This window comes from Mobula birostris, chromosome 1 (assembly GCF_030028105.1).
Source record: "Mobula birostris isolate sMobBir1 chromosome 1, sMobBir1.hap1, whole genome shotgun sequence".
NCBI classification, from domain to species: domain Eukaryota; kingdom Metazoa; phylum Chordata; class Chondrichthyes; order Myliobatiformes; family Myliobatidae; genus Mobula; species Mobula birostris.
The window spans coordinates 207,079,445-207,103,496 of record NC_092370.1 but is presented as its reverse complement, the minus strand read 5'-3'; the positions used below and the strand labels follow the sequence as shown (position 1 = coordinate 207,103,496).

The window sequence follows — 24,052 nt, the reverse complement described above, 5'->3', positions numbered from 1 at the left end:
CGTTGTTTTGAGCACAGGATGATAACACAGGATGGTTTTCAAATGTTCAAATGCCTCCTGGCAAAGGTCATTCCATACAAATCTTTCACTCTTCCCGAGGAGTTTTGTTAGGGGGAGAGCAATGTCAGCAAAGTTCTTACAAAATTTTCTATAATACCCAACCATTCCTAAAAACCTTCTCAAAGCTGTCTTGCCAGTTGGAACAGGAACTTCAGCAATAGCTTGAACCTTGGCCTGTACAGGAGCCATTTGGCCTTGGCCCACCACATAACCCAGATATGTGACTGTGGCATGGCCAAATTGACTCTTAGCAAGGTTCACCCTAAGATTGGCCTTAGAAAGTCTGTCAAACAGTTTTTCTACCGCTACAATATGCTCTTCCCACATGTCACTCCAGACCACTAAGTCATCAATTTAAGCCCCTGTGTTTTCTAACCCTCTAATCACCGAATTGATCATTCTTTGAAATGTCCCTGGTGCACTTTTCATCCCGAAGTGTAAAACATTGTATTTGTACAGTCTAGGTGGTGTCACAAATACTGACATCTCCTTAGCCCTCTCTGTTAAAGGAACACCCCAGTATCCTTTTAACAAGTCAATCTTTATAAGGCATTTAGTCTTCCCCACTCTTTCAATACAGTCATCCATTCTCTCTCTTTGTTCTTTCTTGTTTCTAATTTCTTCAACCATTTTACTTTTCTCAAAGTTCACTCTGTGAAGATGCCATTTCATAGGCTGGGCTGAATTCATAACGACGTGATGCACTGCACCTGTGCACCATTTCAAAACACCAATTAGTCCTTTTACTTGTTTTTTTGGTTTTGGGTCCAACTGATGGACCTTATCAGTAATATTTTTCAAAACAATGGAATTCTGACATCTGGGTGAGTCTAGATTCAATGGGTAAACATGTTTTTCCATTCCACTATCAGATTTCACGACTCCATCTTGTTCCATAACAATTCTCCCAGCTGCAATTCTAGCAAACGAGTGTCTTATTTTGACTCCACCATTTTGTAAACTTTCCTTGGCAAAGTCACAAAGCCTACTAAATCCCTTCCAGCGTTCTCTGAGTAGGGTCAAAGGTCCTTTTGGCCTGTAACTGAATACAAGTTCCAACAACCTACCCTTCACTGCCTTCTGAATCAAATCTCCAACAATAAATAAGAAGAGGGGAACCCCCTCGTTCCAATTTTCTCCATTTCTCACACCATAATGTGCTTTAATCATGGTTCTAAGAGTTGAGTTGAGCCATTCCAAAGCTCCCTTGGACCCTGGGTTATATGTAGATGACATCATGTGCTTAGCTGCTGTTACCACCGTCTTGGCCTCCGTATTTTCAAAAGACATTGCTTCAGGGGACCTACTGATAACCAATGGGCCCACACAATTCACTACATCCTTCCTTAACCTAGGCCAGTAAAATTCCTTCACAACCCTGTTCACTGTCTTTCTCACTCCATGATTTCCACCTAAAGGTATACTGTAAGCCATATTTAAAATTTCAGCCCTGTAACCTTTCAAAACCACCACGTGACTTGCAGGCACAGTGGCTGGTCTCCATTTCCTCATCAACACCCTATCTTTAAGATAATATTCTGCTGACTCTCTCTGAACCTCCTCTCCTGTGAGAGCTACCTCCTTTAATGCCACCATTTCAGAATCTCACTTTTGTTCCTCTATACATTCCTTCCTCAATAAAGACAAACCTTTCTTATACACCTTACCCTTATCAGCTGTACTACCGTCTTAGTCCTGCTGAAATCTGGAAGGTAGGAAAGTCTGTGACACATCATAATAATTTAAACCTCTGGTTCTGCCATAGGCCTCAACAGGCTGCTTACTCATCAGCTGAACAGCCTTATCCATCAGCTGAATTGCTGAAACACTCTTATCTTGGAGAGCTGTCAACATGCCTCCATTGTTTATTAAATTCAGCACCATCATCAGGCTGATCAGAATCATGTATACATTATGAAAGAAACCAAACAAACTACCCATCTGATTACGACCTATACTTCGACTTGCTTCCACAGCAACTTCCACTCCAAAACCATAATAATTTTCTTCCTTCTCCATAACATTACACTGCCTAACATTATGACGTTGCAGGTGCTCAAATGTCCAAACAAAATTCAACAAACTAGCACATCTTTTCTCAGCACGCCTTTGTCCTGCAAGCAGGGTCAAAGGTCACGCAACCAATCCAACCTTTTCTAGCACTTTATCCAAAAGTCCAGGAACAGCACTTTTGCCATTATTTTCAACACTGACCTCACGAATTTTCACTTCACCACCAACCTTTAAAACACAGTCTAATACCAATGACTGAGAATCCTCCCATTCCACTGGTACCAAAGTTAACCCCTTATTCACTGAACCAAGATCATCTGACACAAAAACTGCATTCCTTTCCAACCAAGTCAGACACTTCAGACTTCAACTGAGCCTCAGCCTAAGGCTTAGAATCCTGTGAACTCACAGGTACTTCAACAACCTGAACACGTTCAATCGGAACAACTGCCTCTTCTAGGCTGTCATCACTTGTCCCAGTTTCAAATTCAAGGTCATCCCGAACCTCCCAGCTATTCTCTGGCAAACTCTTTTCTGGAGTAAACTCAACCTCGTGGGTTAAAACTTCTTCGTCTGCTTTCCTATCAGACCCCCTCAGGGTAGCGGCGTCCTGTGCAACTGGGTATGCCCTTACCTCATCAGGAACACAACTTTTAAATTCATCACGCAAGACTAGCCCTTCCGAGCTGTAAAAATCATCAGGGTCCAACTCTAAACCTCTTTGCTGCAACCTCTCTCTTTTAAACTGTCTCTGCCTTTCTGCCACATGATCTTCACGTTGCCATTTCTCCCTCTCAAGCTGTCTCTGTCTTTCTGCCTCTTCTCTCCGTCTTGTTGCCTCTGCTCTCTGTCTTTCTGCCTTTCTAGCCTCACGGACCCTCCTCTTTTCTGCTTCAACAGCCTTGAGCTGTATTAAATCCAATTTCAGTTTCAACTGAGCTTCAGCCTCAGCATGTACCTTACTTTAAGCAAATAACTGTAACGCCTCTTCCTCAAACGTTCCCTTAGCTACATAATGCTGGGCTATTGACATCTGTATCTGAATTTTCCTCATTTTAGTGGTCACCTTTGAGCAATTCCCCACAGCACAACCCTCGTAGCATTATCCAACGCTTCCGGGGTTGGTTCCAACATAAACTCCTCAACACTAATGTCCTTTTCTGCTGTATTTCCACACAACCAAATCAAAAGGAAATTTCCCCAATCAATTCAAACCAGCCTCCCGACCAATTTGTTCATATCGCGGACGCAGGCCCCAATTTTGTCATGAACCCCGTGATGGGAATAAAGAACCAGCAGAGATGGAAAACACTTTGGAGTCCAGTATTGCTATAAACTAATAATAGTTATTAGTGACTACGCAATAAAGTAATATAAATGTAAATAAATCAAACAGGTTAGCAGTGATTTTATATATATATATATGTATGTGTCTGTGTATATGTGTGTGTATATATATATATGTAAATCAGTAAGTGTGGAAATACATGTATGAAAAACCAAGCTTCTTTAAGTCTAGGGGTAAAAAGATACAGTCTTACGATGATGAGCAAAGTTCAGTTCAGTTCAGTTCGTGGTATTTAGTTGAGTAGCGATGGGGGGGAGAGAGAGAGAGATTTGAGTCTTCAGGTGAGCTGATGCCAATCTTCTGGTCATTCTCCAAAATCCTTCACAAGTCACCGACTGTGACTTTAACAAGGGGAACCGGTTTTTCCGTGTTGGAGCTATCACCCCGGCAAGGGAGAAAAACATAGACAACTCCCCACCAGTCAACCCCTTCTCCTTCTTCCACTGCAAGAGCAATTGGATCGATCCTCCAAAACCCACTTTCTCTGCGGGCACAACAATGCTCATTCAGTGTCCAGATCAGGTGTCTGAGGTCTGTATCCTCTGACATCCTATTTATCTCATTGCTCTGAGCATCACCTGTCATTCAGAGTCCCTTCTTCCTTTGTCTGTGAGGACATGCAAGCAACCAGAGCTGTCCTTGAAAGTAACATCAATAATGTGCTGTTGGTCACCATAGCAACCTTCGAGCTGCTTGGTGCTATCTCCAAAGTAGAAATCCAAAGTTACCTCCCGTGCCCTAATGGGACAGGCCAACCATTAATCAATCTATCTTTCTTTCTCTCTCCTCTCTCTCCTCTCTCTCCTCTCTCTCCTCTCTCTCCTCTCTCTCCTCTCTCTCCTCTCTCTCCTCTCTCTCTCCTCTCTCTCTCTCTCCTCTCTCTCCTCTCTCTCCTCTCTCTCCTCTCTCTCCTCTCTCTCCTCTCTCTCCTCTCTCTCCTCTCTCTCCTCTCTCTCCTCTCTCTCCTCTCTCTCCTCTCTCTCCTCTCTCTCCTCTCTCCTCTCTCTCTTTTCAAAACAAACCATCGGTGATAAATAACTCTCTCTCTTCAAACAGTTATTAGGGGCACTCCAGGATCCCCTCACAGACTATATGGTTAGTAGAGAAACAAAACATAAAAGAAAAGGTGCTAGTAATCTTATTAAACAGTCATGTGCACACGAAGTTGAAGCTCACGCAATTCAACAGTTCTTCTTCCACCATCGATCTCCTCCTTTGGTCGAGCGGCCCACCGATTCACTCAAGTCACATCTCCTCTCTTCATTCCCCTCGCGCCTTCTGGCAAAACCCCGAAACCAACAGCTTTCAGACACACAAGAAAGAATAACGTTTCCCCCATTGAATAGTCACCCATTATCTCTAGTTTAGTTTAGATTAGATTAGATTATGAGGATGCGCAGTCCTCTTTTATTGTCATTTAGTAATGCATGCATTAAGAAATGATACGATGTTTTTCCAGAATGATATCACGGAAGCACATGACAAACTGACTTAAAAAGCTAACAAAAACCACATGATTATAACATATAATTACAACAGTGCAAAGCAATACCGTAATTTGACAAGAACAGACCATGGCACGGTAAAAGTCTCAAAGTCTTTCGAAAGTCCCATCATCTCACGCAGACGGTGAACCTCCAGTGCTGCCAACTTGCCAATTCAGCATACTGGAAGCATCTGACCACAGTCCGACTCCAAGTCCATCCGAAAACTTTGAGCCTCCGACCAGCTGTCCGACACCGAGCACCATCTCTGCTGAGTGCTTCAGCCCCGGCAATAGGCAAAGCCGAGGATTTGGGGCCTTCCCCTCCGGAGATACTCAATCGCACAGTAGCAGCGGCAGCAAAGCGGGCATTTCAGAAGTTACTCCAGATGTTCCTCCGTGCTTCTCACAGCTGTCTCCATCAAATCCAGATTGTGCACGGCCCCCTAGTTAACACATATCGATATCAATTTGGAACGGCCGCGCGCGCTGCGTCTCACTGCCATCTTCTCCTCCCTCCTATAACCCAAACATTGCTGCTATAGAGAAACCATTATCTCATCAGTTAACATTACAGAGAAGCCATTACATTCTCTCCCCACTGAATTAAGTCATGCCCTCATGACAAGATAATTCGCCAACCCTTCCTGCAAAACACAAAGCCCAATCCAGGTGCAGAAAGCAGTGACATAGCTCCCCAAAACAGTAGAGATCACGCCCTGTTCCCCAGGCGCTACATAGGCCAACTTATCCAGTGGTCTCCTAATTCTCTGAGACCTCCGTACCTGCTCACCTAACTCTTCAGACTCAGACGCTACCGGGGGTACTTCGGGTCTGCTTGCCGAGTCCTCCCCCGATCTATCACTCTTGCCCTCCTGCATCTCGGAGCCCTCTGTCCCGTGCCCAGGCCCCGCTTCCTCTCCTTCAGTGTCCTGCTGTAACCAGGCTGCCCATAGATAGCCCACTTCACTTCACCTGACTCAGTGGGAGAAGGGCCAGGGGTCTCTTCCTCAATCAATGGGGAGTTAGTGAAGGGCAGCACGTATCACACATTCAGATCATCATCCTTGGAATCAGTATCCCTGTCATGGGCGGGGCCCAGCCCAGCGTCTGCCTCTGTGGGCCCTGCAGTCGCCCCGTGTTTTCGCAGAGTCCTCTTACTAGGTGTAGGCTCCAAGTCGGGCTCTTGGTCTACCTGCACCTCTTGTCCCAGGGGCAACAGGTGGTTCCGATGGAGAATCTTGACAGGCCCCTTCTCCTCCTCTGGTCTCGCCCGGAAAACCGGTAGGTTTGGCATCTGACTTTTTACCACATAGGGTGTGGCCACTCAGCGGTCAGCCAACTTGTGCTTTCCTGGTCGTCCCAAATTCCTTATGAGGATTTGGTCTCCCGGCAGGAGTTGGGAGAACCTCACTTTCTGATCATACCTCCTCTTATTCCCTTGATTCTGCGTGGCGGCCACAACCCCAGCCAGTTCATGAGCCCTTTTCAGCTCTCTCCTCATATCAGACACGTACTTCAGATAAAGCTTCAGTGGTAAGTCACCTGCGTTAGTCCCAAAACAAAGGTCAATGGGCAACCTTGCCTCATGCCCAAACATCGGATAATATGGCGAGTACCCAGTAGCTTCATTTCATGTACAGTTGTAACAGTGAAACACATGCCCAATATGTTGACTCCACCTGCTCTTCTTGCTGATCTCCATGGTCCCGAGCATGTCTAGCAACTACTACTACTACGTCGACTCAGGCCTAGGGGGCCGGCGTCGGGCACGATGACGGACTCTCCACTTCTCCCTCTCCCTCATCAGTGTGTTCAGTTCATCTACATTAGCTGCGCCACTGTCTTCTAGGAGTGTGTTGACCATAGTCTTGGGAGGGCGCCCAGGGTTCATCCTCCCGTGCTTGGGCTCCCGTATGATGACTAGACAGGCAGGTAGCTCGGAGTGGCATAAACAGTGCCCCGCTAGTTGCAGTCTTCTCGCCTCGATTTTAGTGGTGAGCTTCTGTAGCCTGTTATAGAGCTCGATGTTCGTCATGTGCTTTTGCCAACTCACGTCAAGAGCCATGTCTAGCAAGGTCTGATGAAACCTTTCAGGCTGGGGATCTCCCTGTGAGTGATAGGGCGTGGGTCCTCGATTTCTCAACTCCCAGCATGCCCAGTAACATAGATGAGTCTGCTCTCGAAGTCCCGTCCCTGGTCACTATGTATCCACCTGGGAAGGCCATAATGAATGGAATACTTCTCCCATAATACTCCTGCCACCATAGTCACCCTCTGGTCCCTGGTAGGAAAAGCCTGAGTACATCTGGTGTAGTGGTCCATGATGACTAAGACATTCACCGTGTTGCTGGCATCGGGTTCTATGGACAGGAAATCCATACACACCAGGTCCAGGGGCAAGTGGGACAAAGGAGCTGCCTGTGTAGGCAGTGTCTTCCGGCGTATGCAGCGAATGCACAACTTGCAGTATTCTTCAACCTCAGACTTCATTTGGGGCCAGTAAAACTGGTCATTGAGCAAGCCGTAGGTCTTTTCCACCCCCAAATGTCCAGAATCATCATGAAGTGACTTCGGCGCAATCCTCCGATACTTCTCGGGCAGAACCAGCTGGCAATGCTGAGGTCGGTCCGGGGGTGATGTGACCCGGTATAAGATCTGGTTCTTCAACTCCAACTGAGGTCATTCTTTCAGTAATGGAGGCACCGAAGCGTGTTTCATCTTTTCCGCCTGAGCCATGTCTCCCTTTTCAGCTGCAGACCAAATGGTACCAATGCCCGGGTCACTAGATCAAGTAGCACCTGTGAAGCAGAAAATTATTACGTTTATGACCTTACATTAGAATGGGCCTCCCATTTCTAATTATTACAGAAAAAGCCAGTTATAGGACACAGTTAGATTCCATATTCAATCCTGAAGGCTGCAACATGGCTGGACAAAAGATGAAATGTCGTTCCTTAGGCTCACACGGGATTCTTAGGAACAATTTAGGAAGCTGAAGACATGGAGGTCAGAGTGGGAATGGGAATAAGGCCATAAAACAGAGGAGCAGAATTAGGCCATTTGGCCCATCAAGTCTGCTCTGCCATTTGATCATGACAGATTCGTTGTCTCTCTCAATCTTGTTCTCCTGCCTACCCCTACCCCCACCCCCGTAACCTTTGATGCACTTACTAATCAAGAATCTATAAACCTTGTCTTTAAATATACCCCATCTATGGCAATGAATTCTACAGATTCATCAATCTTTGGCTAAAGAAATTCCTCCTCAACTCTGTTCTAACTGGGATGAAGAAGTCACAGGAGACCAACTGGAAGTGCAGGGTCATCCTTGCAGAGTGACCAGGAGAAGAAGATATATAGCTCCAATGTAGATAAAACCACATTGTGATCACCAAATGCAATACACTTGATTGGAAGTAAAGAGTGATAATGCGAAAGAACAATGTTTAGAAGGCAGATTTTCTTCAGCTGCATAGGAAATTGCTAAGAGAAGGGGTGTGTTTATTGGGGATCGAATAGTAGATCAGGGAATTGTGAAAATACCTTTAAGGTTTTCACTTGAATGGGGCAAACTCTCATTGAAATAAACTTTACTTTGGCTAGGATCATGTTACCTTGTCATAATTTAATGTTTCAGAAGAAGCTGTTCTTTAAGAGTCTTTAGGCTCTTGTACCTCCTTCCTGATGGTAGCAATAAGAAGAGGGCATGTCCTGGATGGTGAAGGTCATTAATGATGGATGTGACCTCCCTGAGGCATCACCTGTTGAAGACGTTCTTGATAGTGGGGAAGCCAGTGCCCAAGATGAAGGTGGCAAGAGGAGAGTCTGCAACTCTGCACCTCTTTCCCATACTGCACATTGGTGCCTCATACCAGATGGTGATGCAGCCAGCTAGAATGCTCTCCACAGTCCACTGTAGAAATTTGCTAGTCTCCTCGGATTCCTAATGAAATATAGCATGCCGCCTTCGTAACTGCTTCAATATATTGGGGCCAGGATGGATGTTCAGAGCTGTTGCCACCCAGGAACTTAAAAGTTTCAATGACACCACTGATTTATATTTTTCATTACAAACCCAATATACTGCAGCAGCAAACTGTTTTGGCCTTTCTTCCCTGCATCACACCTGCTGAATACCATGCATGGTAACATACAACCTCCATTGCCATCATCACTGAACCAAAACACGTGACGTCTTGGAATAAAATCTGCCTATTCAAGTGTTTTGTTGCAACGGATAGAAAACTGTTTAATATCTAAAAACCTTTATGATAGTTTATGAAATAAACATACATGAATACTCAATTAGTGCTCAGTGCTAATCATTTAGAGTAGATGAACTCCCCTTGCATGTAACATTAGAGTGTTACAGTTGAATTCAAAGGTAGATGAAATTATTAGAGAATAATTTTGAAAATGTGTCCGATTTTAATGTAAAATATTTGTTTTAAGGAAAAAGAAGAGTTTATACACTCATGCTTACGAACAAAGGGATTGGGATTAAGAGATGAAGAAGGTGAGTAAATTATTTCTTTTGAATTTTGATTTCAAATGTTAAAGATCAAATTGTAAAAGACATTTTATGGATCAACAAAATTGTGTAGAAATTCTGTTTTGGAAATTTATGGGCATACAGTGCCTTGAAAAAGTATTCAGCCCCTACTACCATTTTCGCATATTACTGTCTCATTTCTCAATTTAAATATAGATTTTTAAGCTAAACTACAAAACCTTGTGCATCATGTCAAATCAAAAGAAAAATTCCAAAACTTGTCAATAATTTACTAAAAATTAAAAACCAAAATGATGAGGATGAAAAAGTATTCATCCCCTTTGTAATTACTATGCTAACTTTCCTCAGGTGCAATATATTACATTACCACCTCACCCAAATTGTTGATGTAGAAAATTGGAGGATCACCTTTTTTCAATGAACTCAGTAGAATAAATACCTGCTCTCTCTGTAAGGTAGATTTTCAACAGACAAAACCAAAATGAAGACAAAAGAGCATGCAAGACAAGTTTGTGAAATGATTATAGAGAAGCACAAACCTGGGGAAGTGTACAAAACCATTTCAAAGACACTGAACATACTGCAGAGCTCAGTGCAGTCCATTATGAAAAAGTGGGGGAAAAATGGTCAGAACACCCCTCTAAACTTAGTCACCGGAGAAGAATGGCACTTGTAAGAGAAGTAACTGTGACTCCAGTAATCACTCTGAATGAGCTGCAGCAGTCATTGGCTGACCTGGAGATGAAATTCATGGCTCCACAGAAAGGGTATATGGAAGAGTGGCAAGGAAGAAGCGCTGGCTTAAAAAAAACATATTATTGCTCATAAAAACTGCAAAGCATCACTTAAAAGATACTGTGAAAATGTGGAAGAAAGACTTGTGGTCAGATAAGACTAAAGTGGAAATTCTTGGCCTCAACATAAGCAGTATGTGTGGTGTAAATTTAATACTGTGCATCAGCCAAGTAACACCATCCCTACTGTAAAGTATGGTGAACGTAGCGTCCTGCTATGGGGTTGCTTTTCAGCCGCAGGAACTGCAAATTTGATCAGGATTGATCGGAAGTTGAATGCAGCTAAATACAGATAGGTCCTGGATAAAAACCTGCTAGTCTCTGCCAAAAAGCTTAAAATGGGGAGGAAGTTCTTCTTTCAGCTGGACAATGATCACACTGCCAGAGCAACTGTGAATGAAGAAAACTGATGTTCATGATTGGCCTAGTCAGAGTACTGACCTTAACCTAACTGAACATCTCTGGCAAGACCTCAAGATTGCTGTCATCACTGCTCTCCAATTAACCTGGCACAGCTTGAGCAATTCTGCAAAGAGGAATGGGCAAATCTTGCTCCATCACATTTTGTGAAGCTAATAGAGACTTATCCAAAAAGACTACTGGCTGTAATAGCTCAGAGAGGCAGTTCAACTAAGAATTGAGCAAATACTTTTGAACTGGTGATATAACAGGTTTTGAATTTTTAGGTTTTCATGCTTTACAGTTTTCCCAGTCTTTTTGAGCTCTACTGTGGGGGTGGGGTGGGGAAAGAAGCATGTAATTCACAAATAAAAATTCTCAGTTAAATTGATCAATATCTCTGGTTGTAATACTCATGTGAACAAAGTTTGGAAGCTGAATTCTTTTACAAGGCACTGTATCTTAGAAGTTCGTTCACTTGGATAGTTTGTATCTATTGGTTTGAAGGTTGGGAAGCACCTGATGACATGTGCTCCTGGCTGAAGGCTACGGTTACCTTATAAGATAACTAGAGAACGCACCCTAACAGGTGTATGTAACAAATAATTTCTGGTTTGTACCAGTGGCCTCCAGGAAAGACTGGATGGCAGCCGAGCCGAGGAAGGTCGGTGACACTGTAGAGACAGCTGACCTCCAGGAAAGACTGGCACGGGCTCACAACGCTAGCAACCTTGTGGGCAGCACTCGCAAAAGGGCACCACTCAAACTACGACTGAACACGAAGAGCAGTACCCCCAGAGTCTCCCTAGAGGGGGGGAGGTTGAGAGACTCAACAGGATGGTCGTACTGGCAATGGCCAGGACAGGAAACACGACTACGAGGAAGCTAAAGCGAACAACACTGACCGGAGAGGAATTCACATTAACGTGTCATTGCGGGAAAGTCTGCAAAGACATCAGAGGGCTCAAAATACACCAGAGCAAGTCTAGATGTGGATCAATGGTGACCCAAGTGCAGCGCACGGACTTAAGTGTCTGGTGAGTTGAAGGAGAATTCCAGCCAGGAAGCACCCCACAGAGCTGAAGATCTCTCCGCACTTGAGTCGCCTCAGCACCGAACAACAGACCTAACGAGTTCCTCTTCGGCTACCCCAATCCATTCGTCAAGGAAAGACAGGATCAAATGGCCTAGATTGTCAGACAACGTCGCCTGGATGCAGTTTGATGATGATCTAGATGGCATCCTGGAAATTGCATTAGCGGGTCCAGTACACAGAAAGATCGACTCACTCACAGCCATAGCGTACAATCTAGCTAAGGAACAATTTGGCCCAATGGAGTGGAGAAGCCAGCTGGAGTTACCGCGGCAACCAAATAGGAGGGAAATGGAGATTTGTCGCTTGAGAGGCGAATTAAAGGCGCTCAACAAGAGGTTTAAAACCAGCCCACTGGCTGAAAAAGAAGGTATCAAGGACTTAAACAGTATGTTGCGGGAAAAGCTGTGCAAACTCCGGAGGGCGGAACATCTGTGACAGCAAAGAAGGAAGAAAGAGAAAAGGCGAGTGCAGTTTGTGACAGATCCATTCAGCTTCACCAGGACTCTTATCGGCCAACAAAAATCTGGTATACTATCCAGCTCGAAGCCAGAGGTAGAGGAGCTCCTGCGGGAGGCACACAGCGACCCACAGAGGGGTCAGGGACTAGGAACCAATCGGGCTGTGCATAGACTGGCAAATCCATCAGTTGAGCTGAATGTGAAGGAGCCTACATGGCAGGACATCATCCGGAAAGCTAAAGCATCAGCTGCCCCAGGCCCAAGCAGCATACCTTATAAGGTGTATAAGAAATGCCTGAAACTACTTCGGAGGCTGTGGAAGGTCATGAGAAAGATCTGGGCCAAAGGTACTATTCCAAAAAGTTGGAAATTGGCAGAGGGTTGCTTTATTCCAAAGGAAGAGGTTTCTTCCACAATTGCCCACTTTCGGACAATTTCTCTCCTGGATGTGGAATGTAAGATTTTCTTTTCTGTGCTCGCAAGAAGGCTGACTTCTTACGTGATGCAGAACCACAATATCAACACATCCATCCAGAAAGGCAGTATTCCAGGCTTTTCAGGGTGTCTGGAACACACCTCAATGATTAGCCATTTGATCCGTGAGGCCAAGCAGAAAAAAGGCGACCTAACAGTTGTCTGGTTAGACCTCGCGAACACCTACGGGTCTATTCCATGTGACCTCATCCTAGAAGGACTTGACCACTACTACATCCCAGTGGCTATTTGAGACATGATCACCAGCTACCTAGGAGGATTCAAACTCAGATTTACATCAGCCCATTTCACAACTAGTTGGCAGGACCTCTAGAAGGGAATTCCAACAGGATGCACCATCTCCCCCATTCTATTTATTATGGGAATGAATTATCAGCAGCAGAAAATGTAACCCGCGGCCCCACGCTGGAGTCGAGCGTTATTCAGCTGGCTCTACGAGGGTTCATGGACGACATCACTATAACAACCGTGTCATATGTCCAAGCAAGATGGGTATTGGAAACCCTGGGTAATGTAGCCACTTGGGCGAGGATGTCCTTCAAGGCCAAGAAGTCCAGGTACATGGTGATCAGAAAGGGCAAAGTTACTAGCAAGTTTAGCCTCCAAGTTCAGGGTGAGGTCACCTCTTCCATCAAAAATAACCCGATAAAATGCTTGGAGAAGTGGTTTAATGTGTCACTGACAGATGGGGCCAATGTCACCAATGCTGTGAAGCAGGCAGACGAATGGTTGAAGAAGATCGACAAATCTGGACTTACGGGTAAATTCAAGACCTGGCTGTACCAATACGGCATTCTGCCCAGGCTTCTCTGGCTCTTCACACTTCATGAGTTCCCCATGACTGTCGTAGAGGGCATCGAGAGGAGAACCAACAAGCACCTGCGGAGATGGTTGGGAGTTCCCCCAAGCTTCTCTTTAGTGAGCCTCTACATTTGTTCTGGGCAACTGCAGGTTCCCCTGTCATTTCTGTGGAGGAATTCAAGGTGGCAAAATGTGGAGCCTTATTAAGCTTGAGAGATTCCAATGATGTCTTGGTAAAGCAAACAGGCGTTACAACCAGATCTGGGCGCAAGTGGGCAGCCAACGCAGATGTGGAGGAGGCACTGTGTTCTCTGAAGCTGCGACATATCATTGGCAACCCCTGTGTCAGGTGGCAAGGCCTTGGCTCAGTTCACTTCCAGAAGTGGGGAAACGCAAGCATAAGGAACAGGCGAGACATGATACAGGCAGAAGTACAGATCTGTGAGGAAGAGAAGCGGATTTCAAAGGCAGTGGAACAAGGGTCCCAGGGTGCCTGGACAAAATGGGATCTGCCTAAGCGCAAGATCTCATGGGCAGAGTTATGGAGACGGGAGCCCTTCCATATTTCCTTCCTCTTGCGATCCGTGTATGACACCCTTCCTTCACCATTACATCTGTACACATGGGGGATGAGCGAGGACCCGAACTGTAAGCTCTGTGGTCAAAAGGGGACACTGGCTCATATACTGTCTGGGTGTAAAACAGCTCTAACTCAAGGACGGTATAGGTGGCACCATGATAAGGTGCTTCTGGCTCTTGCTGACACACTAGAGCGGGAGAGATGCAAGAAGAGGACGGCTGGCACAGATTTGAGGAAGGCCATCACCTTCATCAAAGAGGGAGCCAGGCCTTCCGTAACCAAACAACCAAAGCCCAAGCTGTTGCTAACGGCCAGGTCCTGGAAGATGAGGGTCGATGTGGGAAGGAGGTTGCAGTTCCCGGATGTGGTGCACACAACCCTATGCCCGGACATTGTGCTGTGGTCAACGGAAGACAAAAAAATAATTCTGGTTGGGCTGACTGTGCTGTGGGAGGAGGGATGGGAAGAGGCCCATGAGAGAAAGGCCTTGAAGTACCAGCCCTTGGTGCAGGAGTGGAAAGACAAGGGATGGCAGGCATGGTTGTTCCCTGTGGAGATCGGCTGCAGAGGTTTCCCAGCCAAATCAGCATGGTGGTTGTTGTCAGATCTGGGCCTGGACGAAAGGAGCGAAAACAAGCAGCTTGTAGGATGGGGGAAGAGGCAGAACGAGCCTCTTGTTGGATTTAGAGTAGGCGAGAGGAGGGAAGCTGGAAGCCGGGAGCAGATGGGCAGTGATTTGGCCACCACTGCTGGCCCACCAACTGGAGAGTGTCATGGTTAAGGGTCGAGACACTCGGTGAAGGTTGGGAACCACCTGATGACATCTGCTCCTGGCTGAAGGCTACGGTTACCTTATAAGGTAACTGGAGAATGCACCCGAACAGGTGTATATAACAAGAGAGATTTATTCCTTAAATGTATCTTTTGTTGCCATATCATGTTTTAAAAATTGTGTTAGGTTTATTTTAATTTTTGTGGAAATTCCACTGTGAAGGATGGGAAGTATGGAACACTGTGACATCTTTGAAGGTAATGTACAATATAAAAGACAATGGCTCAGTTGAGCAACTAATAGAGGATGAACCACATTATCATATCAAATTTGTAAACCTTTTTTTGGAAGTGTGCAGATTTTTTAAATTCTTACATTCATGAGATAAACACTTGGACATTTACTGTAACGGGCTATACTTGTTATTAGATAATCTGATAGTTATATATTACATATATTAATATAGTACATTAATATATGCGGAGGATTAATTGCATTCTTTTTGTTAGTGTGCATTTTGATAAGATAAACCTCAATTAATTTCGCAAGAAAATCTGCAGATGCTGGAAGTCCAAAGCAGCTCACACAAAATGCTGGAGGAACTCAGCAGGTCAGGCAGCATTTATGGAGAGAAGTAAATAGTTGACGTTTCTGGCCGAAACCCTTCATCAGGACTGTTTTTTTTAAAAAAAAGATGAGCTCAGAGTAAGAAGGTAGGGGAGGGGAGGGAGAAGTACAGCGTAGTTGGTGATAGATAAAACCGGGAGAGGGGGAGGGATGAAGTAAAGAGCTGCGAAATAGATTGGTGAAAGAGAGACAGGGCTGGAGGAAGGGGAATCTGATAGGAGAGGGTAGAAAGCCACGGAAGAAAGGGGAGCTCCAGAGGGTGGTAATGAGCAGATAAGGAAAAAAGTGAGAGGGGGAATCGGGAATGGGGAACTGTGAAGGGGGGGGGGTGCATTACCAGAAGTTTGAGAAACCAATGTTCATAAAATCAGGTTGCAGTCTACCGAGACAGAATATAAGGTGTTGCTCTTCCAACCTGTGTGTGGCCTCAGTGCGGCAGTAGAGGAAGCCATGGACTGATATTTCGGAATAAGAATGGATAGTAGAACTGAAATGGGTGGCTACCGGGCAATCCTGCTTTTTCAAGTAGATTGCGCGTAGGTGCTCAGCGAAGCGGTCTCCTAGTCTATATTGGGCCTCACCTACATACTGGAGCCATGCCAAGAGTACCAGATATAGTAGCTAACCCCAACAAATTCACAGGTGAAGTGTTGCTTCACCCGGATGTATTGTTTGGAGCCCTAAATGACAGTGAGGGAGGAGGTGTAGGGGCAGGTGTGACACTTGTTCTGCTTGCAAGGATGAGTACCAGGAAGGAGATCAGTGGGGAGGGATGAATGGACAAGGGAGTTACGTAGGGAGCGATCCCTGTGGAAAGCAGGGGGGAAGGAAGAATGTGCTTGGTGGTGGGATCCTGTTGGGGGTGGTGTGAGTTACAGAGAATTATGTGCTAGATGCAGAGGCTAATGGGGTGGTAGGCAAGAACAAGAGTAACCTTACCCCTGGCATTGCAGTGGGAGGATGAAGTGAGAGCAGACGTGCGTGAAATAGAAGTGGTTACATTTTTTTTTACTTTCTGTAGCTTTGCAAAATACAGAAGTATTAACCTTTTAACAATTGATTTTAATTTTTGAATTTTATATACTTTTTTAAACTTATATAATTTACACTTTCCATATTTATTGCAAATCTCCCAAGCATTATTCTCAAATGCTATTATTTGTACAGGAGCATCTTCAGTGAATATTTTGCTTTGTTTCCATCAAGCAGAGCAATTTTATTCCTCCATCAAGCATCAGGAACGTTAGCACATCAGTTGGGAATTTTCAACACCATTATCACCAATATTATGTTCCACTGTACAAATCAATTTCTCCTTTATAAGGAATTTACACAGGAAATAAATGAAATGTAAATCTAATTTAAATATTTCAGTTGTAACAATTCATCATAATTCAGCTTTGTTATGGTTAGGTTTTAAAACTGTATAATCCATCCTTTAAGTCTTTACAAAATAGACTACTGTTTGTGTTTTCAATAATATGGAAAATTTGTATCAATCTAATTTTGACTTGTGAGAACTTTGTACCTTGTGGCAAGAAGAACATGGTTGTATATTACAGTGCAATAATAACTCGTCCATCATGTCTTTGCCAGCTGTACAGCTGAAGCTATTTGATTTTATCTCTCTATCCTTTCCTTGTATCCATGTATGTTCCTCCTTTCTAAAGCTGTCTAATTCATGTTATAAAGGCATCAATCACCTAGTTAAGCAGTGTTTGTTCTAATAATAATCTGAGGAATAATTTTAGTTTGTTTTAATTTTCAATTGTGACACCTTTTCCATTAAATGTTTATTTTTCTATCATGATGAGATAGTCATACTTTATTGATCCCGGGGGAAATTGGTTTTCGTTACAGTTGCACCATAAATAATAAATAGTAATAAAACCATAAATAGTTAAATAGTAATATGTAAATTGTGCCAGGAAATAAGTCCAGGACCAGCCTACTGGCTCAGGGTGTCTGACCCTCCAAGGGAGGAGTTGTAAAGTTTGATGGCCACAGGCAGGAATGACTTCCTATGGCGCTCTGTGTTGCATCTCAGTGGAATGAGTCTCTGGCTGAATGTACTCCTGTGCCCACCCAGTACATTATGTAGTGGATGGGAGACATTGTCCAAGATGGCGTGCAACTTGGACAGCATCCTCTTTTCAGACACACCATCAGAGAGTCCGGTTCCATCCCCACGACATCACTGGCCTTACAAATGAGTTTGTTGATTCTGTTAGTGTCTGCTACCCTCAGCCTGCTGCCCCAGCACACAACAGCAAACATGATAGCACTGGCCACCACAGACTTGTAGAACATCCTCAGCATCGTCCGACAGATGTTAAAGGACCTCAGTCTCCTCAGGAAATAGAGACGGCTCCGACCCTTCTTGTAGACAGCCTCAGTGTTCTTTGACCAGTCCAGTTTTTGTCAATTTGTATCCCCAGGTATTTATAATCCTCCACCATGTCCACACTGACCCCCTGGATGGAAACAGGTGCCTTAGCTCTCCTCAGGTCTACTACCAGCTCCTTTGTCTTTTTCACATTAAGCTGCAGATAATTCTGCTCACACCATGTGACAAAGTTTCCTACCGTAGCCCTGTACTCAGCCTCATCTCCCTTGCCAATACAATTTGAAAATATTACTTTTCCGAAAAGGAAGTAAGTAATTCTGTTAAAAGTTAGCCAAGCCACATCAATCTGGATCCCAGTTTGGGAACCTCCAATTTGAAACAAGGCATCTGAAATGTTGAAGAATTTGCAAACAATTTCTACAAGCTCTATAATTTTTAAAACGATAATATTTTTACGAGATGCATTGTTACTTTTGAATCTGGTTAAATTTGGGAGTAAAGTTTCACTAATAGCTGTTTTGTTAGTACACTACTTTTGAGAAGTTGCGGTACAGCTCTGAGGGACAGCCTCAGAACAGAAGCACATTTCTTTAAACAGAAGTAAGGAGGAATTTCTTTAGCCAGAGGATGGTGAATTTGTAGAATTCATTGCCACAGACAGCTGTGGAAGTCAAATCATTGGGTATATTTAAAACAGTTTGGTAGTTTCTTGATTATTAAGAGTGTCAAAGGTTACAGGGAGAAAGCAGGAGAATGGGGTTGAGAGGGATAATAAAACAGCCATGATGGAGCAGACTTGATGGGCTGAATGGTCTGCTTCTGCTTCTATGTCTTATGGCCTTAAACTCAACTTTGTATGCTCCCAGACAATATGATTTTAATTGATTTTCTTTTTGGGAAATGGTATTTTGTTTTTCCTAGCTGGGAAATTTCATTGTCGAGAGAGAGAGTTCCAGAGTTAATTGAATGTTTATTTGTTTCCATATTTTATGCGTGTGTTTAGAAATTAGTTAGCAAGGGCTAAATGATGAGCAGAATTGAGTTATGTTTCTCGATCCTACTGGGTCACCTTGAGTCATTGGGCAGTAAGTTTAATAATTTAAAACTTGATTTCTTACACAATTTTCCATATTTTTCTAGGGAGGAAAAACACTTTAACTGCTGAAGAGATGGCTGAATTTTACAAGGAGTTTCTTAATAGAAATTATGAAAAACATGTGAACTACAATAAGTAAGTAAATCAATTTATCACTTCTGAGTTAGAGCAAACAATATATAAGCAATTTAAAAAGAGGACTGAAAATAAATTAACAGCAACTGTATTAAGGCACAAGTTCTTTCATGCCATAATGAATAAGTTCACTATAATTCTTCAGTCATTATAATTGTATGTTTCCAAACAATTAAGTAAAAGATTACCTATAATTTCTCTCCTTCGCTACTTATCTGCTATTGAGATCTCTCTTTAATTCTGCTAGTCGTAAGGAAGTTGCTTGAGTAGAACACCAGTGACATGTAAATGCCTTTGGCCTTTTCAAGGGTGTTTACCTAAAGAAAAGGTGAGGCTGAAGCCTCACCTAAAGAAAATTCTATTGAGGTGAACAATAGGGATTTGAAAACAAATGGTGATTTTAAAATGTGCACTTGAAATTAGAAATTGTATTTAGAATTGTTCACTTTAATATCCTTACAAATAATATTTTTAAACTAGAAAGCAGAGAAAAATACTCAAAAACAATATGATAAATTGTTTTGCTCTAATGTATGAAGCCAGAATTAAGTATCTTTTAACTTTGAAATATGTTGAATGCTGTTTGATATTAAAGAACCTTTCCCCCCATCTTCCTTCAATAAGGGAATGGTACAGACGTAATTTTACTATCACGTGGTTAATGGGTCGAGCTGTATTGCAAAATGCTTGGAGAAGACTGAGACGGAGGAAGGAAATCAGACAATGAAGATCCTGTACTGGAAGCTAAACATTTTAGTGCTTGAATTTAATTGTTCTGTGAAACTACTTGGGTGTTGGTGATACGCTAAATGTTTCTCAGTGAAGGATTCTTAAAATACGATTGTGATCAAAGTATAATAAAACTTGTTATGTATTGTTTACATTGCATTCTATTTGTGTTTTTCTTGTATTTTACCAGAGTACAATAATTGATTGCATTGTTCAGAAACTGAAGACCTTCAGACTAATTAAACAATCACTAATGAAACAATAACTGAACAATAGCTAAAAATCACTAATGAAAAATAGAACAAATCTGTTATTTGCCACAATATACAACCATAGTCCATTGCTGTGATCTTTGAAAATTAAATTTCCTTAGTGAGGTCAAGGAAGAAAAGAACATTCACCAAATTCATTGCAATATTACATTCATTTAGTTCTTCTCACATCCTGTACATGTCCCAGAACATGCAAAAGCATGCAGGATAATGATTGCTTGTAAAGTGTATGGTAAGCAAACTGTTAGATCCCATACCAAGAAGATATGACCAATTGATTTTTATTTTATTGTTGTTTGAAGTATAAATGTGAACCTGAATAACATGAGATCGTCTATACTTCAATAAGTAGTAAGGAATTTTAAAGATCAAATAATAATTAGTTGCAACATATATATTTGAATTACTTAGCTGTTATTATTCACCTTTCTAGTAATAAACCAAAGGTTCAATTTAATGTCAGAGAAATGTATACAGTATACATCCTGAAATTCTTTTTCTTTGCAACCATCCACGAAAACAGAGGAGTGCCCCAAAAAATGAACGACAGTTAAATGTTAGAACCGCAAAGTTCCCCCCAGCTCCCTCCCGCATGTAAGTGGCAGCAAGCAACAACCCCCCTCCCTCCACCGGCAAAAAAAAAAGCATCGGCACCTGCCACTGAGGACTCAGCGTGAGCAAAGCAATAGCAAAGACACAGACTTGCAGTTACCCCAAAGACTTCATGTTTCACCCGGTATTTGACATATCACAGGTACTCTCTCCCCCTAATAAGGGAGAAGAGGTATCTCGGTTTTCACAGCGAGAGGGAAGACATAACATCAACTGAGTTGTTTGTTAAAAGGCCGCTATGTCGCTTTTTTTTCCCAAGTTCTGTGCCCAAAGGTCTTGGGTCTCTGGGCACACAGCTGCAAATATTTCGACTGCCCTGACAACACATGGGTCTCCTGCCGTGACTTTGACCCTTGATCCACCCATCTCCAGAGCCCCGAGATCCTAGGCTTCCAAATCGAGCCAGACTCTTAAGCCGAGCCCATGGGATGCCAGACACAAATGGCCAGTTATGAAACCCCGAGAGTGGGTCCCATTCCCGCAAAGAACCAAAGTCGGGGTGTAACTCCAGGTCAGGGTCTTCAAAAGAACCCTGAAAGGGAAAAATAAAGATATTAAAGATCAGAACTAACATCAATATTAAAAAAATATGCTTAATATTACTAGTGTAGTGTTAATTTATCAATGTTTAAAACTTGACCTAAATACCAATCATGTAACTTAATTGTTAAATCCAAAATGCATACTTAGCACCTAAATTACCCAAAAGAATACTATCTAATCTTTTAAAAGTTAAAACCTAATGAAAATTGTTGATGCATTTGTTTGAGATATTGAACTGCACTGGTGATTAAATATTTAAAGGTTAACTGGATGCATCTACTAGCGATTTAAGATGTACTTACTGTACTTTATGCAGTTTCTGTTGTACAAATTAGGACTGAACAGTTTGTTTCTTAACCTGGCTTGCCAGATAGAACACTTTGCCGCCAGTAATGGAGTATGTCAGTAGGGGGCAACAGATTCTACCAGATGACCTGAAAAAGTCATTGCATACATTCAAGATGTGTATTTAGTATTAAGGGTGTCTTATGTAGCAGAATCCTGCATTTAAAAATACAGTTTTATATCAGTTAAACATTTTTTCTTGGTTTGTTTACAGTAAGAGAATAAAATTAAGTCAAATGATTTTATCAAACTGAAAAAAATCTTAAGTGACCTCTATGTTATTTTCACAAACATGAAGAATAGTTATGTAACATTTAAATTGATTTATCACTTGACTAGACATTATTCCTCTTGAGCCATCTTAGCCAAATATAAAATGACAAGGAAGGCCAAGTAGGATTATAGATGTGGATATGAAGTATTTATTATATATATTTCATGAAACTGCATGTCTCCAAGTTATTCTTTAAGAAGCATTGTATTTCTAAAGTTGCATTATTAAATATAGAATAATATAAAATACTATTCACAACGAATCTGCATTATTTAGAAGTACAAAAGGAAAAGTGCTCCCACCATGGATTGCAGTAAAGAAAGGATTGGTATTGGTTTATTATTGTACCATGATACAGTGAAAAGTTTGCCTTGTAGTGCATTGAGCGAGAATAAGGTAGAACAATAAGAATGCAGAATAAAGTGTAAAACCTACTGGAAAAATACTGTTCAGGTAAACAAAATATAAGATCATAAGGAGGTAGATTGTGACGTCAAGAGTCCATCTTATGATACAAGAGATCCATTTAAGTGTGATAACAGTGGGATAAAGGCTGTCCTGCAGTAGTATGGAAAATTATCATATGGGAAATGGTCGAAAAGATAAAAGAGAAGACCTGGAAGTCCAAAGGGAACACTATCTTTGAAATGCTGAAAGGGGAAATCAGACAAGGGTCTGTCTGATGATGTGATCTTGTTGAAGGTGGTAGGTGGAAAGTGAGGAACAGAGAATTGTATTCCTCCTCTGTTTAGGAGGAAGGCGGATGAGAACAAGAAATAAATGCTTAATGGTGGTGTTGAGAATGATGGAAGGAAGCCACAGTTCAGGAAGAAGAAAGAAATCTTAGAGGCACTCATGTGGAAAGACTTATCAATGGTGATTGAATACTGGGAAAATGGAATAGAGTTTTTACTGGAGGCTAGGTGGAATGGACAGGAATACAGATAGCTGTGGGAGTATGTAGGTTTGTAATCACGAGCCTAACTCCTGAGAGGGAGACAGAGAGATCTACAAAGGGAAGAGTAAAAGATGAACCATGTGAAAATAAAAGCAGGATAGAAAATTTCAAGTTCTGATTGAGTGTGAGAAGCAGCATCAATATGGTCATTAACATAACAGGAAAACGAGTTCAGGAAATGGAGCTGAGTGGAATTGAGGCATGAACTAATCCATGTAAAAAAACATTTGGAATAATGTCCAAAGTCTTGCTAAGGTCATTGTAGCCTACATCCAATGCACAGGCCTCATTGACCTATCTCAATTCAATCAAATAATGTCATGACCTTCCCAAAATAAATTTCTGCTGATTGTTCCAGAAATTCGTTTGTGCCTTGCTTAATAAATCTTTAAGAAGCAATTCTACTTATCTCTTTTATAGGAAGGATACACAGGCATTGAAGTGGGTCCAGAAAAGATTGAGAGCCTAGATTAGAAAGGATGGGATTGTTTTCTTTAGATAACACTAGGGGTTTGTCCTTTGTGCAGACCTTTACTGGAGGTGTATTACATAATGAGGAGTCTGGATAAAGCGAATAGTGGAAGGGCTCTTACCTTTAATTATGATGTCAAGGATCAGATGCTATAACTAAAAAATGAAGGGGAAAATAATCGAGAGTACACGATGAAAATCTTTTTTATGTGGCATGAGGTTGAAATCAAGAACGCGGGAATTCGATAAATACATGGGAAGAAAATGTCTTAGGCTACAGAGAAAGAGTAGGGACAGAATTAGAGAGTGGCTCTTCGAGTTATGAAGCCATTCATGATTCTATGATATCCGTAAGCATCCATGTATGGCATCTAAGTCAGTGATACAATGTCAGCACGTCTCTGGCATCTGTGCTGTTGCCAAAGTGGATTGAAAAGTTTTAAGGCTGAGGATGCGATTAAGTGTGAAAACCGCCTGCCCCATTGCTTCAAATCGTTATCTCCATTCTTTCGCATAGAATACAACAGTAGTCAATTGATTTGAGAGTACAGTGACCGGCAAGCTGGAATCTGGACGAACTCAATAGGTCGAGCAGCGTCTTGCGGGGTGGGGTGGGGGGATGGCGAAGAGAGAATGAATTGCTGACGTTTGGGGTTGAAGCTCCACATCGGGACGCCATTGTTCATTTGAAACTATGATGTAACTGCAGGCCGAGTGCAGTGTCCACAATTTAAAGGGGCGTTGCATGTGTGAATGCAGCAAGCTGAGAGCAGACGTGCTCCGCCGGGGGCACAAACACCGAGTGCATTTCGTCGCTAGACGGGTGAG

At 42.7% G+C, this 24,052-nt stretch overlaps 2 protein-coding genes and 1 long non-coding RNA gene across 3 annotated transcripts in view; 2 read left to right on the top strand and 1 right to left on the bottom strand.

Annotated features, from left to right (window-relative positions):
* The window catches only part of coa8 (cytochrome c oxidase assembly factor 8), a 30,903-nt gene extending 8,870 nt beyond the window's left edge, over positions 1-22,033 (top strand). Inside the window, exons 3-5 of the mRNA XM_072270042.1 lie at positions 9,360-9,423; positions 18,930-19,020; positions 19,645-22,033. Coding sequence (XP_072126143.1) covers positions 9,360-9,423; positions 18,930-19,020; positions 19,645-19,747 — 258 coding nt within the window. The 3' untranslated portion in view covers positions 19,748-22,033. The remainder of the gene's footprint in view (positions 1-9,359; positions 9,424-18,929; positions 19,021-19,644) is intronic.
* On the bottom strand, positions 20,439-24,041 carry LOC140203909 (uncharacterized). Its single transcript, XR_011887419.1, has 3 exons — positions 23,347-24,041; positions 21,479-21,610; positions 20,439-21,165 (listed from the first exon to the last, which is right to left on the bottom strand). It is a non-coding gene; the product is annotated as an uncharacterized lncRNA (long non-coding RNA).
* Positions 23,895-24,052, top strand: part of klc1a (kinesin light chain 1a) — a 113,637-nt gene continuing 113,479 nt past the window's right edge. Inside the window, exon 1 of the mRNA XM_072270022.1 lies at positions 23,895-24,047. The gene's annotated coding sequence lies outside the window, so the exon portion shown is untranslated. The remainder of the gene's footprint in view (positions 24,048-24,052) is intronic.